The sequence below is a fragment of the Aspergillus fumigatus genome, chromosome 6 (assembly GCF_000002655.1).
Source record: "Aspergillus fumigatus Af293 chromosome 6, whole genome shotgun sequence".
Taxonomy (NCBI): Eukaryota; Fungi; Ascomycota; class Eurotiomycetes; order Eurotiales; family Aspergillaceae; genus Aspergillus; species Aspergillus fumigatus.
In genome coordinates, this window is record NC_007199.1 from 1808878 (window position 1) to 1822619 (window position 13742).

General features: G+C 50.2%; 4 protein-coding genes across 4 annotated transcripts; 2 read left to right on the top strand and 2 right to left on the bottom strand.

Annotated features, from left to right (window-relative positions):
• Positions 1-64: 64 nt before the first annotated feature.
• AFUA_6G07860 (WD40 repeat domain-containing protein) lies at positions 65-3079 on the bottom strand. The gene is made up of 8 exons (XM_077805022.1): positions 2885-3079; positions 2499-2824; positions 2207-2349; positions 1208-2150; positions 857-1142; positions 561-758; positions 422-497; positions 65-351 (listed from the first exon to the last, which is right to left on the bottom strand). Exons 2-8 carry the CDS (start codon positions 2501-2503, stop codon positions 209-211), a joined length of 1794 nt encoding a protein of 597 aa, XP_077661155.1. The 5' UTR covers positions 2504-2824; positions 2885-3079; the 3' UTR covers positions 65-208.
• A 161-nt stretch (positions 3080-3240) lies between these two features.
• Positions 3241-5612, bottom strand: gem1 (ERMES complex Ca(2+)-binding regulatory GTPase GEM1). The gene is made up of 2 exons (XM_745585.2): positions 5393-5612; positions 3241-5332 (listed from the first exon to the last, which is right to left on the bottom strand). Exons 1-2 carry the CDS (start codon positions 5400-5402, stop codon positions 3444-3446), a joined length of 1899 nt encoding a protein of 632 aa, XP_750678.1. The 5' UTR covers positions 5403-5612; the 3' UTR covers positions 3241-3443.
• Positions 5613-5760: 148 nt separating this feature from the next.
• AFUA_6G07880 (SYLF and SH3 domain-containing protein) lies at positions 5761-8772 on the top strand. The gene is made up of 4 exons (XM_745586.2): positions 5761-6251; positions 6343-6446; positions 6512-7569; positions 7626-8772. The coding sequence occupies exons 1-4, from the start codon at positions 6209-6211 to the stop codon at positions 7645-7647; spliced, it is 1227 nt and encodes a 408-aa protein (XP_750679.2). The 5' UTR covers positions 5761-6208; the 3' UTR covers positions 7648-8772.
• Positions 8773-9697: 925 nt separating this feature from the next.
• AFUA_6G07890 (putative telomere silencing protein Zds1) lies at positions 9698-13681 on the top strand. Its single transcript, XM_745587.2, has 3 exons — positions 9698-10234; positions 10446-12806; positions 12868-13681. The coding sequence occupies exons 1-3, from the start codon at positions 10229-10231 to the stop codon at positions 13072-13074; spliced, it is 2574 nt and encodes an 857-aa protein (XP_750680.1). The 5' UTR covers positions 9698-10228; the 3' UTR covers positions 13075-13681.
• The last annotated feature ends 61 nt before the right edge of the window (positions 13682-13742 follow it).

Here is a 13742-nt window from a genome sequence, read left to right on the forward strand (position 1 = left end):
CTTAGGCGGAAGACTTCGTGGCCTTTTTTTTTTTTTTTTTTTTTTTTTTTTTTTTTTTTTGGTTCCAATTAGGAGCGTGAACACGCCAATTACAAAGTTGGTTTGTATCCATACAGGGAAGAATCGTCATGAGTAAAAGCAAAGGGGTATACTAGTGGAATGTACATATATACAGAAGTAGTCAAGCGTGCGCCTTTAGTCCAAGTCTTCAGAGCGAGCCCATGGTGGATTCAGCAAGCCCAGAGATAGACCCTGAGCCAGCAGCGCTGGCGCTGACCGCAGTTGACGATGACTGGTCGTTGTACTTGTCATTTATGCCTTCTCGAGGACGATCCCAGGTGCGAATGTGGCCTGTTAGCCTCCTATATTAGCGGCTGTCTCCTGAGACGACAAGCGAAGTATATAAAAATGGGCAAATTACCTTCAAGGGAAGAGGTCATAATACAATCTTCTTGGAATCCCAGCCAGCAGATAGGGTCCGTGCCAACGACCTTGGACTTTGAAGCTGTCAGCTCAAGATGTAATGGTCCAGAAACTTATGGGCATTGCTCAAAACTCACCATGATAGGCGGCAGCAAGGCCGTGCGTGCTCTGGGTTCTACAGGGTGACGGACAGCTTGGTCGCAACTCTCATAGGTGTTTGCTGTCCTCTGAGAATCTGACCTCATCCTGTTGCCCACACTGTCAGCTCGGTGACGATTGCCATATTGTGAACTGCCAGCGACCATGCTTGTTCGCTGACGGGCGCTGGTTTGATGCTGTTAAAATTTGTTAGCGCATTGGATTCAACCTCGCATGCTGAAGTAATTGAACAATTCGAGCGTGTAGGCTGGTCTCGTTATAAAGGGATACGTACCACCTTCGGTCGGTGCAGCATGCCAACGCTGAAGTCCCACAGAAGAAGCCTGCAGTCGTCACCGACACTACCAAATCTGTAGGTCCGTTCGTCGCATTGCCACGGATCGAAGGCGACCGCGGAAACCCAAGAGTTGTGACCCTGACAACGAGCTACGATTTTGCGCTCCGGGAAGGACCAAATAGTCACTAAATCATCCTGTCCGCCGGTGACAATGTATTTGCCATCAGGCGACCAGCAGACGCAGATGAGTCCACCATAGTAACTGCGAAAAATGTCCAAGACCCTAGCGGCTCGTTAGATGCCTGCCAAACCCTGAATGCACGGAGAGTAAGATCAGAGGAGACCTACTCTTCTTTCAAGTAGTCCATCACTCGTAGAGAGCCATCCTCCAAGACAACTGCCAAATGCCTTTGGTCTGGGGAGAATGCAAAGTGGGATATTCTTTGGTTTGCAAGTTTCCAAAGAGCGACAGGGTTAGTCTTTTGGTTCCTGGAGTTGACGGACTTTAACACCTGCAGCGGCTGTGTACTTGATGCCTTGACTGCCTCCGCTGACTGATCCTGGATTTCAGGGGTGAAAAGAGCATCTTCCTTCTCTTTATCATAGACTACTAATTGTCCGTTTGCATGAGAAGCCATAAACAGATTTTCCGACCCAGGAATCCATTTAATATGAGTGACCGGAGAATTGCAGACGACTCCATTCTTATTTATTCGGGCGTACTTTTGAGAAATAGGCTCGTACCAGATGATGTCACCAGCAGAGGAACCCATAACCACGTCGATATGAGAAGGGCTTTTGGTGACCTCATTGATATCGTGACACAACATGTGCGCCTTTGTGAAGAGAATCTTTGCAAGCGGGTCTTCCTTCTGCTTCGAACTGAGATCAAGCCATTGGAAGGCGCGGTTGATATTGGCGAAAGCAAAGAGGCCTTCCGGACTCCGCTCACTCAACCGCTTTGTGGCCACTTCATGAGTGATGACCCGTGATACGAAGGACGAACTGCTCTTGATAATGTTGTTCTTGGGCTTCCGCCTTTTCAACCCGTCCTTGACAGGAGCAGGTACCAGTGCCGGGTTTCCATCTCCAAAAGGGGGCGCTGTTACGATCTGCTTTGAGATGAAAGAGGGAGTCCTGCTTCGAGGACTGACACAAACTAGTGAAACCTTGACGCCGGATGTCGGAGGTGTTGGAACAGTCGCAAGAGGATTTGGATTTATGATTGGAGCTTCAGATGGGTGTGGAGGAGGGGTTGCTAGGTGCAGGTCGTCCTTGAGTTCGTAGGTGCCTAATGGAAAGTCCTTGTTAGTCCCAGTTGTCGAGACTCCTCGGATACAAATGCACCTTCTCCAACTTGCAGCGGGCAGCCGCCTTCTGGATGACTGAGTATGTTATTGGTCTCTACGACCGGCACTGCCATGCCATTTGCCGCGCCAGCAGCATAAGCGACTGGCACGGTGTAGCGAGGAGGTGGAGGCGGAAGAACACTAGCGCGATCTAGTCAGTAAAAGTGCAATTCGCAGTTGTTATCCAGCTGTTCCTTGCTCGTCCCTAGGAGCGCAACAGGCGACAATGAACAGTAAGAGATAACAAGGAAGACTTCTGGTGACCATCAGGCGCAGCAAGGGAGGCTTACAACATGATTGCGGTTGCGACGGAGTGGCGCTAATTCATGTAAACTAGGATATTTCTGTATACGCCGCAGTGGTAGTACTGAATAGTAGATGAAAGGCAAACAACGTTGACTAGGACAATAGGTGAACGCTGCTGAATTCACAGTCGCAGTGAAATGCTCGTAAGAACGACACCCTAAGCAAAGCTGCCCAGGGTAGTGTGTGATGCTGAGATCTGGAATGAATGCGACGTATCGAGGCACGATATTAGGAGTAGAGGAATCGGGAAGTATGGATCTCTTCAAGCCAGTGTTTCGACGTTGAGATCGGCGCTCAGGTATATCTACTTCTGACATTGGTTAGTCGATCACGCATACACGTGGAGGGGGAAAATAAATGTCAGTCTGACCTTGGGGTATAAGATAAGCCAATCTTGACAAAATGATGGTCTTCCGCAGAAGTAGACGAAGAAACAATATATACAATAAAGGATTCACAACAGTGGGGTAGGACAACAGATTCGAAGCGCGCAGGTTCGACTGACAAGGTGAGTGAGGAGAGGAGCGGAGAGCTAGACGGGGAAGTTTGGGAGGCCCGTGAGTCGGTTTCTGGGGTTAGTGTGCTCAGTGGTTGGTTTAATAGCCTATAGTTGTTCTTTCCGTGCTACTGAAGCGGTTCCTGACCATTGGGGGGGTTTGGTTTCTCACCGGCCTGATATCGACCATTTATTGGCAGTCTGGAATTATCGATCTTACTCTAGGGGCTCTCTACGTTCAACCATCAAATGAAAGAATTAGTGGGTATATCTAATTTCAATATTGTATGAGGTGATATTTTGGTCTCTTCTGCTGACGCAAGCCCCGCTGCAACTCAAAGCCCATGAACGAAGCACATGGATGAACGCATCAAAGCTTCTCGGGTATCAATCTAATTTATTCATCCAGGTAGGGATTAATAAGCTCAAAGTCCTATCCACTGCCGCTTACTCTTCGCCAAATCATCACGGCAGCAGCCCCGGCGCAAACCACTGCTCCAAGTGCTATACCCCAGGCCATCCATTTCCCCTCCACGTCCTCCTCACTCCGGGGAAAAGCAGTGCTGGGCTCCATTGCAGCCTCTGCAATGTGTACAAACACCTCTTGGATGGAACTCCAAGTAGCGCTGACATGGAGCGGTGGACTCGGCATATTCAACATGGCCGTGTACTCGTGGGGCTGATGCTCAGCCCGTTGTGTGGTACGATCCAGATCGGCCTTAAGCGCAATAAAAACACTCGGGAGCTCTTCAAGGTGCGGATACTTGGACCGGAGCTGGGGAATATAGGCAAAGGAGTCCGGGTCTGAGGAATCATACGTGTATACAATGACGTCGCACTGATCCAGAAGCTTTGCCTGGTTTTCAAGAATGGCGGGCTCCAGTTCTCCTAGCTCATCCAAAATCAAGTAGCATTGTTTCCCCCCGGGGAGCTCGACCGTGTTCACAGCAGTCCGGGGCTGGATAGTCGGTCGATAAGTGTGGCTGAAGCCGCGCGCGAGGAAGGCGTCGAGAAGCGCTGATTTGCCCGATCCTGGAGCCCCAAGCACGTGTCCCAAGACGACGTTACGACCCACACGTCCAGGGCGCTTTCGTTTCTTTCGTGGCCGCGTGACTTTCAAGGCAGCCGTTGTAGAGGGATTACTCCTATCGGACGACTCAAAGCCGAGATAAGCCAGATACTCCAGAGTCGTCTTAGGTGATTGGAACGTTGTCATACTCCATTGAGCAAGCCAGCCTTGAAGAGTGACGTGACCGGCCTCATTCCGGACTGTGGAGGAAGGAAATGAGCCGTCCGCCCAAGAAGCTGGGAGACCGGGAGTAGGGGCGAACAAGGACGCCAATTCGGCGTCATTCAAGCCACCATCATTGTCTTTGTCTGACAGCAGGAAGAGATTGACAAAAAACCGATATCCTTCCGGGGACAGCTCAGCAGATGCAAAGGGTGGTACTTCGAATCGGGGATGAAGGAAGCTCTCTTGCAGTGAAAGATTGTCGGTGTATTGGAATGCTCGTAGAATAATCCAGACGGTCTCGTGGCGTCCCTTTTCTGCGTACATCTTGTTCAAATGGATGAATCCTCGGCAGTCAATGCCAAACGGGGTCACAGAGTCCGGGTGTGTTTTCTGGATTGTCTCCTTGATGTGGACAAGGTCCTCCTTGCTTAAAGGCTTATCAAAGCATCTCATCTGAAAGTCTTCGATTTCTTTATCCGAAAGATACCCATCTCGATCCTTGTCGCTCAGGTAGAAAATGCGTTGTAAGGCCGCGACCGCTGCTGGCTTCAGAGCGGACTCCTTCGAATCGAACAGCGGGGCGATCGGGTGGGTGACGGCTTTTTGACAAAGGAAGAAAGCCTCGTTCACATTGCGATGTTCGCGTGCGCTGGTACGTATGCAGGAATCGATTTCCTTGAACTCCGCCATCACCGGTAGCATTTCCTCCTCGATGACTTGGGCTTCGGTATGATCGGCAGCTAAGTCCGACTTGTTGGCGCATAATACAACCGGCACGTTAACCCCCAGAGATCGAAAGTACGGCAACCAGAATAGAGCAACTCTTTCATAGCTGTAATGATCAGAATAGACCAACAAAATTACGTTCGACTTTCTGATTTCCCGGGCCAGGTTGCTCCGCTCCTGCGGTAAAGCGGATGTGTCCACCACCGTGGTGGTCGTGACATTCTCAGGCGTTCCGATCGTGGGAGGAATGGTGATTTGAGGTAGGACGGGTTGGATCTTGTTCGTCACGAAGACACCCTTCACGAGAGAGGTAATGAGACTGGACTTGCCAGTGCCCTCATCCCCGCAGACGCAGATGCGCACTAGGTTATGTCATGTCAATCTCATATCCATTAACAAAAACAATCAAGGACTGGTCGAACCTGTAGCCATTGGTACTGGTTACGTTCTTCTATCTCAAACCATTGTCGGAATGTTCCATCAGTCCACCAAGATGGTTGCTGGGACACTGGCGCAGGTTCAACAGACACGGAATCATGGTTGGAACCTTAAAAGTTTACTTCAGAACTATTGCTGATCCCCGGAGTTTCGGGCGGTGGCAGTGCCGTCTTTGCAGCCTCAGGTTTCCACATATGCGCCATGTGACACTGAGAAGAGTGCGATATCCCGTACTAGAAGTGAGTTTGGACGGCGAAGGTTGGATCAAAATCTTCGATCAAGGTTCACAAAACAGTAAACCATCCTTCGGTACTGATACTCACCTATGGTTGTATTGAGCTTGTATGGTAGACCATCACAAAACGGACTCAGCCACTCGTGCCAGAAGAGCTATAATGCCGGGGCCGCCGCTGGCGGAACTGACTAGATAGTGCGGAGTACCTCTAGAAGTGTCCTGACCTGCTTTGCTGTCCATCGCCTGAAAGACTCTGTGCCTTGTTCGAGTGCAAAGCAGAAACTGTAATATCAAAACCTGAGACTGCTTTTATTTATTTGACTGCCGAAGTTAACCCACCAACTTGTTGATCAATATTTGGGTATCTGAAGGTTGTGCTGGCTATCCTAGGTAGTATTAGACTGGATCAGCCGTCTTCTGTTGCACCTCCGGGCGACCCATCTGGGCGAACGAACTCCACGTTGTGCAGCATCCTACGATCACAACTTTATATGTTTTTCGTATCACTCCCTGACTTTCACTCCCCTCAACTCACTGATTTTACGATCCGACGAGCATAGCCAAAATGCCTCTTGGAATTCACAACCCACTGCCATCATCGTTATCAAGTACGTATCAAAATTGCTTACGTCTCAATCCCCCGCAGTTGGGTTTCCGCAGTCGGTGAGTGCCTGGCTGATCATTGTTCATTCTCAACAGGCGAATGTAAGAAAGCGGGCAAGATACTTGCATCTTTTATCGATCCTAGACAAGCCTTTGGTCCTGATAAGATTATTCCTCCAGAGATCCTCGCCGGTGCGAAGGTAAGTTAGAGAACAAAAGTCTCATCTGAACTGCGCTTTCGCCCAGCTAATTGCTCGGTCGATAGGGTCTCGCTATTCTTACTGTCCTGAAAGCTGGCTTTCTCGGTTCTGCTCGGTTTGGCTCAGGGATTGTCGTCGCTCGTTTGGCCGATGGCACATGGTCCGCACCTTCGGCTATTGCGACCGCCGGTGCCGGGTTTGGAGGACAAATTGGATTTGAATTGACGGATTTTGTGTTCATTTTGAATGATGCAGCAGCAGTGAGGACATTTTCACAGGTTGGAACTTTGACCCTGGGTGGAAACGTGTCAATTGCCGCAGGGCCGGTGGGAAGAAATGCCGAAGCTGCGGGCGCAGCAAGTACCAAGGGCGTGGCAGCGGTGTTCTCGTACTCGAAAACAAAAGGTCTATTTGCCGGAGTCAGCTTGGAAGGAAGCATGCTGGTCGAACGGAAGGACGCCAACGAGAAGATGTATAACAGTCGAGTCTCAGCACGTCAACTCCTTAGCGGTACTATCAGACCTCCGCCCGCTGCCGACCCTCTTCTCCGGGTGCTGAACTCCCGCGCATTCTACGGCAATGGCAGATACGGAGACACCATGTACAATGATATTCCCATCTATGATGACAGACATGACGATGTTGTCTGGGAGGGCCGAAGGGGCGAGGCATACGGTGAGGGGCAACGGCGTGACCGCGGCGGTTTTAACGGCACCGATGACTACGAGTATCGCGACAGACCTCGCGCGAGTACTTGGGCAGACGACGTTTACGATCGGCCCCCCGCAGGTTTGGGCCGTTCCTCTACTATGGGTCACGCCGATGCTTTCGACAGATACGGCGGCCGCAGTCGGAGCAACACCGCTCCATTTGACGAAGATTACGTCTATTCCGACCGCAAGCCCAGCCGGCCAACGGCACCCAAGCCTGTTTTCGGGCAGCGCACAGGACAGAGTGCTCCTCTGCGGGCAGATCAGGCCGTCGCATTATACACATTTGATGCAGATCAGGAAGGAGACTTGGGCTTTAAGAAGGGAGACATTATCACGATCTTGAAGCGCACGGACAAGGCCGAAGATTGGTGGACAGGGCGCATTGGCGACAGGGTCGGCATCTTTCCGAGGTGAGAACATCCTTGTCGGTGACCCACCAAGGCATCCATACTGACGCAAAGATTAGCAATTACGTCGATGCAGCTTGATTCCAGTCACGGCCCCTTTGCTGCTTGGCGCAGAATGACATTAATGAACCGATCATCAACTCTCAGAACAGACCATTTCAAGATGCCACGCACACATCTTGAACTATATCACGATTTCGTCTTGAAGGACTTTTAAGCTCCTTCCATGATATAAACGCTGGGGTTCTTGTCTTGTCCGGTAGATGTATCCAAATGATGACTGAACGCGTTGCAAATGGAAAGAAGCAGTATTTTTGTATCCGGCTTCAATAAGGGCTTCTTTCTCTATATCCTTATCTTTCACTCAAGAGTCTTGCGTCTTGCGATTGATACTGCTTTTAGGACTACTTAGGATTGTTCTTTTGCCGCCGGTTTTGATCTTAGAGATTGTTTGCATGCTTGTGCTTTTCACTCGTTTTTATTAAATCGTTATATGGCGTCACCGGCCTGCATAGTATCCAATGGCATCCAGGGAGGTGCCTGAATGCTGTACTCCCGCCACTTTAAGGTATCTGTTTAGCTCCACAGACATCTTTTATGGAATATCGCAAGTAATCAGCAGATCCAGTAGATCCCCTATGTTAAGCAATGTAATCATGGCTAGTACTCGAGGAATGACATAATCTGCATACTGATTGATGCATGCACATTCCACTAGCGTTTGATGAGCGGTATGTTTCAAGTCAAGCTTCTAATGACCCTAGTCAGTAGACGTTTGTCAATCTAACGATTTCGATAATAGAGCCGATCGTGATGTGGTACCAAGATTACTGGTAGTTGATGTTGAGATGTGGTATGGTGTCAGACGATGGGCACGAGACCTATGATGGTGATGATGACCCTTAGCCACCCAAGGAAGAGGACTATGAGGAAAAAAAAAACCACTTAACATCGACAGTAGTCCCGATAGAAGGAGCTCTCGAAAGGAAAGCTCAGATACGCCATTTGAGTCACAATATTGTCTCCGTGCAAGAAAGTCCCTGAATTGAAATGACTAATCAGCTGGAGTAAATTTCTGTATGGCCAGATACTAAGGGAGACAAGGTAGACATGGGGGACGCCAATGGCTAGGCTAGGCCAGCACGAGGAGGAAAGCCGTCCATCTAAAGCTACACATGAGCACCAAAGTCATACATAGGCAGAGTCACGTCTACGGCCGGTGAGGTCACCTATAATGACAGTAGTCAATTCCAATCTCACTTGATGTATTTCTGCTTCCAGTCCTACTTGGTCCGAGGGATGGATGACTCTACCTAGCTTTGCTTAGTGACTGGTTAGTACCCACTGGTATGCACTCCATAACCCAGAGAGCTGTTAAATGACAGCCACTGGCAGTAAGGAGCTCTGAAAACCGCTATCGAAGGATTGTGATTTGAAGTTGATCGAGTCCAGTAGTCAATCCACTCATAGTCCAGTAGCCAATCCACTCATAGTCCAGTAGCCAATCCACTCATAGTCCAGTAGTCAATCCACTCGTTGATTATTCTCCCATAGTAACGACATGGATCGATGATCGTCATTTGTTCATAGTTCCTACAGGGTCAGTATGTAGTCGCGACCAGATCGATCGTCCAAAGAGTGGCGGCCCGGATTTGAGTCGGGCCTAAGTGGAGCCAAACAATGGCCGAGGCAGAGTGGATCGATCCGTGAATCCAGCGTACTCTTGAGTACATTATTAGCAACAGGGTTGACGGGGCGAATTTGAATTGAGATTGGCAAATTCTGCTGTATGGAGATCGAGTGAGGAGGAACTACTTATAGCCAGCTGGTGATTGAGGCTGAAACATAACCTGAGGCACACGAGTACCTTCAATACGAGAGGTGTGTGGATGCACTCCACGTCTTAAACTAGTCTAAATATTCTGGAATTTGTTAGAAATAGATTGTCATTTGCTCAGTATGTGATTACTTTTTTGTTAAGGACACTCATTATTCGAGAAATCATGTACCCTATGAACTGGATCAAAGCGGAAATAGCAGAACCTCCAACCTTGTCCAGGGTACCTTACTTTGTGGTACCTGTTTCTATCGCCTGATAAGAATAATAATACCCAAGAACCGAAAAAGCCCCCCTAAGGCCAAGGTAGCCTAAACTGTTATGGAGCAGTAGGGATGCCTTCAGACGACACTACTACCAAGGAAGTTTAGCTGGTTCTTTCTTACTTTACTTACCTTAGTCTTACTTGCACTACTCTACACAGTACTACTCTACTTCCTCATCCTGCTGATATTCCTTCCTAATAATTATCCTGGTGATTATTATGCTCTCCACATTCAGCTAGCTCTCCTCACTCTTCCTCCTTACTGAAAAAGTCCCTCCTCCTACTTGTTGTCACCGGATGTCTAGCCGTCAGCCTTTCCCTTGTTGTCTTCTTTCCCTGCTCCCTGGTGGATGGTTTTCCCCGTCAAACACTACTGCTGTCGGTGCCAGTGTTTCTTCCCCGCTTCCATGATCATCCTTCGCTATCTCCCGGCCTAGGTGCTATATACATTCATTCCTATTTGACCTCCCTCTCCACAATCGACTTTCCCGTCGACCCTTCTGTCCTCAGCAAAATCCGGGAAGACGATTTCACGACAGCTCCCGAATTATTCGGCTCTCATGCAGGTGTGTTGGTTCTAAAAATCGTCCCATTAAGCCCTCTTGAATGTTCGAACTTGCTTTTCTGCTTTCCCCTTTTCCTTGGTCGGGACCCGGCCTTTCCCCAGCCTAAAACCGTGGAGCCCTCTTCCAGAAGTCTCGTGAACTGTCCGCATGCGATTTGATGGGAAGTCCATTGGAAAAAATATCTGACCGGTCTGTTTGTTTGATCACCTAGGCTTCACCGAGCCCCTCTGAGGCTGGCGGAGGATACGGGACGCGGAGAGGCCATGTGCCTCAATTATCTATTAGTGACCCAAGCCACCATGTCACGGAAGCCATTGGGCATATGTACGAAGACGATTACGACAGGCGGGAGTCCAAACGTCTCAGCTTCCTTTCTTCCCCGCTCAGCGAATCCATCTCGATAATCCCTCCCAGCCTCGCCGGATCCGAAGACTCCGCCTCACCGCAGTCGCTGCACGTACAATGTCGCTCGAACGCCGTGGATAGTCCTCAGACGAATGGACGCTCACGGCCATCACTGGTTTCCTCCAAGTCCGTTGACCGGGACACCAGCAACCCGACGTCTCCCCCTTCGACGGACACAGCTACCACCTCATTCCCTTTAAACGACGTCGACTACGAATCTGATCCCGCTGCGGTGGCCCAGGAGCTCAGTAACCTAGCTGCTATCCGGCGGATGTCTTTGGACGTCACAGCAACAGGAGATCCCGACCTTCCCAGTTTCTCCGTACCGTCGATAGCTCCGTCTCCTTCCGCAGACGAAAATGACGCATCTCGTTTATTCTGGGTTCCAGCTCGGTTGCATCCAGAGCTGGCTCCCAAGGAATTCAGATCCTTCCTCGAAACTAAGGCGGAACAGATCAGACGAAAATCGGGCGAATTCTCGGGCTTCGAACACGGTGGGGCAGGGGGGTCGCTTCGCCGAAAAAAGTCTATGTTGTCCCGACAGATTGACACCTCCCAGGGTTACACGGATGGCGCGGAGCGTCTCGAGCGGAAACGATCGCAGTCGAGGAACAAGTCTCTGAGCCCGAATTTGCTTCAGCTTGAATCGTTAGTTGATGACTCCAAGCTCCAAACCCCGAGCGCGGCGTCCTTTTTGGACGGAGTCCAGAAGCTCACCATAGAGGAGGATGTCCCGATCTTGCCTCCCGCACCCCCCGGGCACAGTCTCCGCCGTTCTACCCGAACACAATACAGAAAAGCCGGTAGTTTGAGGAAAGGTGAAAAGGTTCCCTTCTCAAAGCGAGCTGGTAGGGCATCGGACACGAACGACCGAGCCTCTTCAATCACTAGTTCATCTGCGGACGAGCCCCCCTCAGGTCTCACGCGAGTGGCTACCGATCCAACGCCTAGCACAAGACGCGCACAGGCCGAGCCGCATCACCCCATCCAGGCCGCTGTCAGCTCTTCTACACAGTTTGACAATAGCAGGGCGAATGGCTGGCCGGAAACGAATCTTGGAGACAGGACAAATGCTTCTCCTCAGGCCCGCCATCAGTGGCACTCTCGCATCAGCTCCAATGGCCGCTCAACCTTGAATATCCCCCCCACCGAACAAAGAGTGCCGGAAATTATCGAGACACCCCCAGCCGAATCTCCGGCAACTCCCACAACATCCACGACACCCACGACACCCACATACCACCACAGTTACAGTTCGGGCCGGGAGGCATCGCAAGATGCGCCACCGACACTGCCTTCAAAGGATTCCTCTCTTCGAGATCCGAGTACAACCAAACGATCGGGAGCCGCACGGCTGCCGGGGAAGGAGAGCTCGAAAACTCTCAATGACATTGCGAATAACCCACAACCACTCCCGGGAAACACAACACGGACGGACAACCTCTCATTCATTCCTACAATATCGGAAGATCGCAAGCCCGAGCCCAAAAAGTCCAAAGATAAGAAAGATTCGGAGGGTAGTCGCAAGTCGAGTTGGCACTGGTTGCTCGGCTCTGAGGAGAAAGACAAGGATAAGGACAAGGAAAAGAAAAAGGACAAGGATAGTGATTCGAAGAAAAGCAAATCGAAGTCAGCGGAGAAGGTCCATGAACCTGCGCACCCTGCCTCATCCAATGATATTGGTCCGCGCGGGCGCGAAAGTATCACCGTCGATCGGCTCGACCCTAAACTGGAGGAGGAGCGTCGGAAAGACCACGTCCGGCGCACATCGGGGGAGTCCAAGAAGGACAAGGAATCTGGCCTGTTTTCATCGATTTTCGGCGGTGGGAGGAAGAAGAACAGTGGAGATGGTCATCACAAAAAGAACTCGTCGCGGACATTGTCCCCTGACCCACCCGTCCGCGAGCTACGGCCAGATGTCGATTATCCGTGGACAAGATTCTCGATCCTCGAAGAGCGAGCCATCTACCGCATGGCTCACATCAAATTGGCCAATCCCCGCCGAGCACTCTATTCTCAGGTCCTGCTCAGCAACTTTATGTACTCTTATTTGGCCAAGGTTCAGCAGATGCATCCTCACATGTTGATGGCGTCGTCGGCATCGCAAAAACAGCAAACTTCAAGGGATCAGAACGATGAGTATTCACAATACCAGAAATACCAAGAGGTAAGCAGACTTTCGGTTTTGCAGGTGGTGTTGGGCGCAGTTATTCTAACCCAGAATACAGTCTCAGCAGGAGCAGTACAGCGATAGTTCCTACGACGATCCTCAGATGTACGAGTACGGCGACGACCAGCGCGATAATTACCGGCCACATTCAAGGGGTAGTAAGTACGAAAACGGGAATGTATATGGTCCTGGACATCGTCAATATGGGCATTCAACGTTTGGCGATGACGTCCAGCTGGACGACGATGATGACGATATGTGGTGAACAAGGAACAGAAGTATTGCAACTTTTACTACTGTTTGTTCTTCTGCAGCGCACAAATACCCCTCTGCTTTTGTCGACTTTGATCGTTCTTAGACATGTACACTGAAGCCTTCACCTTTTCCCTATGTTCTGGTCTCCTTCCGTCAATTTGTCCCTGCCTATCTATCTTGTCTGCTGCGCGAAGAGCGCAGGATCCCTCTATCTGACTCGGGAAAGTGGCAGTATGTTACCTGCTGGCCTGTCCTCAGGGATTCCATTGCCCGTCCTCGGATTTTCTTCTTATGGCGCATTTCGTCTTTGACACCCTGGCGGCATGGCACTTGAAGTGCCTTATTGTCATGTTCCTTGTGCTCTGGTATCTAAGTGCCTGGCACTCTTGCACACATTGATTTGATATATTAGCATAGCGATTGGGGTTTCCGTGTCTCGATCTGGGTTCACTTTCAACTTCTTACCTGTCTTGTTATACACTTTTTGTACGTTGAATTGCAACGGATGGACTCTGGCCAACTTTCTTGCAACCTGTGCCAGCAGAGCTGAAGGATGACTTCATTTCTAGATCAGTCTGCACCGTAGCACATTTTACCAAGGCAATGTAGGACAGACTGTGCGACTTTTGGATGTAGATTACCAGGTGAATTCTAAGACTGGTAGGTAGAATGCTGACT

Coding starts and splice junctions, on each gene's coding strand:
- AFUA_6G07860 (XM_077805022.1), bottom strand. Junction 759..856: donor TGCTGCACCGACCGAAGGTG/GTACGTATCCCT, acceptor AAATTTTAACAG/CATCAAACCAGCGCCCGTCA. Junction 498..560: donor CCTTGCTGCCGCCTATCATG/GTGAGTTTTGAG, acceptor ACAGCTTCAAAG/TCCAAGGTCGTTGGCACGGA.
- AFUA_6G07880 (XM_745586.2), top strand. CDS start 6,209: ATGCCTCTTGGAATTCACAACCCACTGCCATCATCGTTATCAA. Junction 6,252..6,342: donor ACTGCCATCATCGTTATCAA/GTACGTATCAAA, acceptor CATTCTCAACAG/GCGAATGTAAGAAAGCGGGC. Junction 7,570..7,625: donor AGGGTCGGCATCTTTCCGAG/GTGAGAACATCC, acceptor CGCAAAGATTAG/CAATTACGTCGATGCAGCTT.
- AFUA_6G07890 (XM_745587.2), top strand. Junction 12,807..12,867: donor AATACCAGAAATACCAAGAG/GTAAGCAGACTT, acceptor CCCAGAATACAG/TCTCAGCAGGAGCAGTACAG.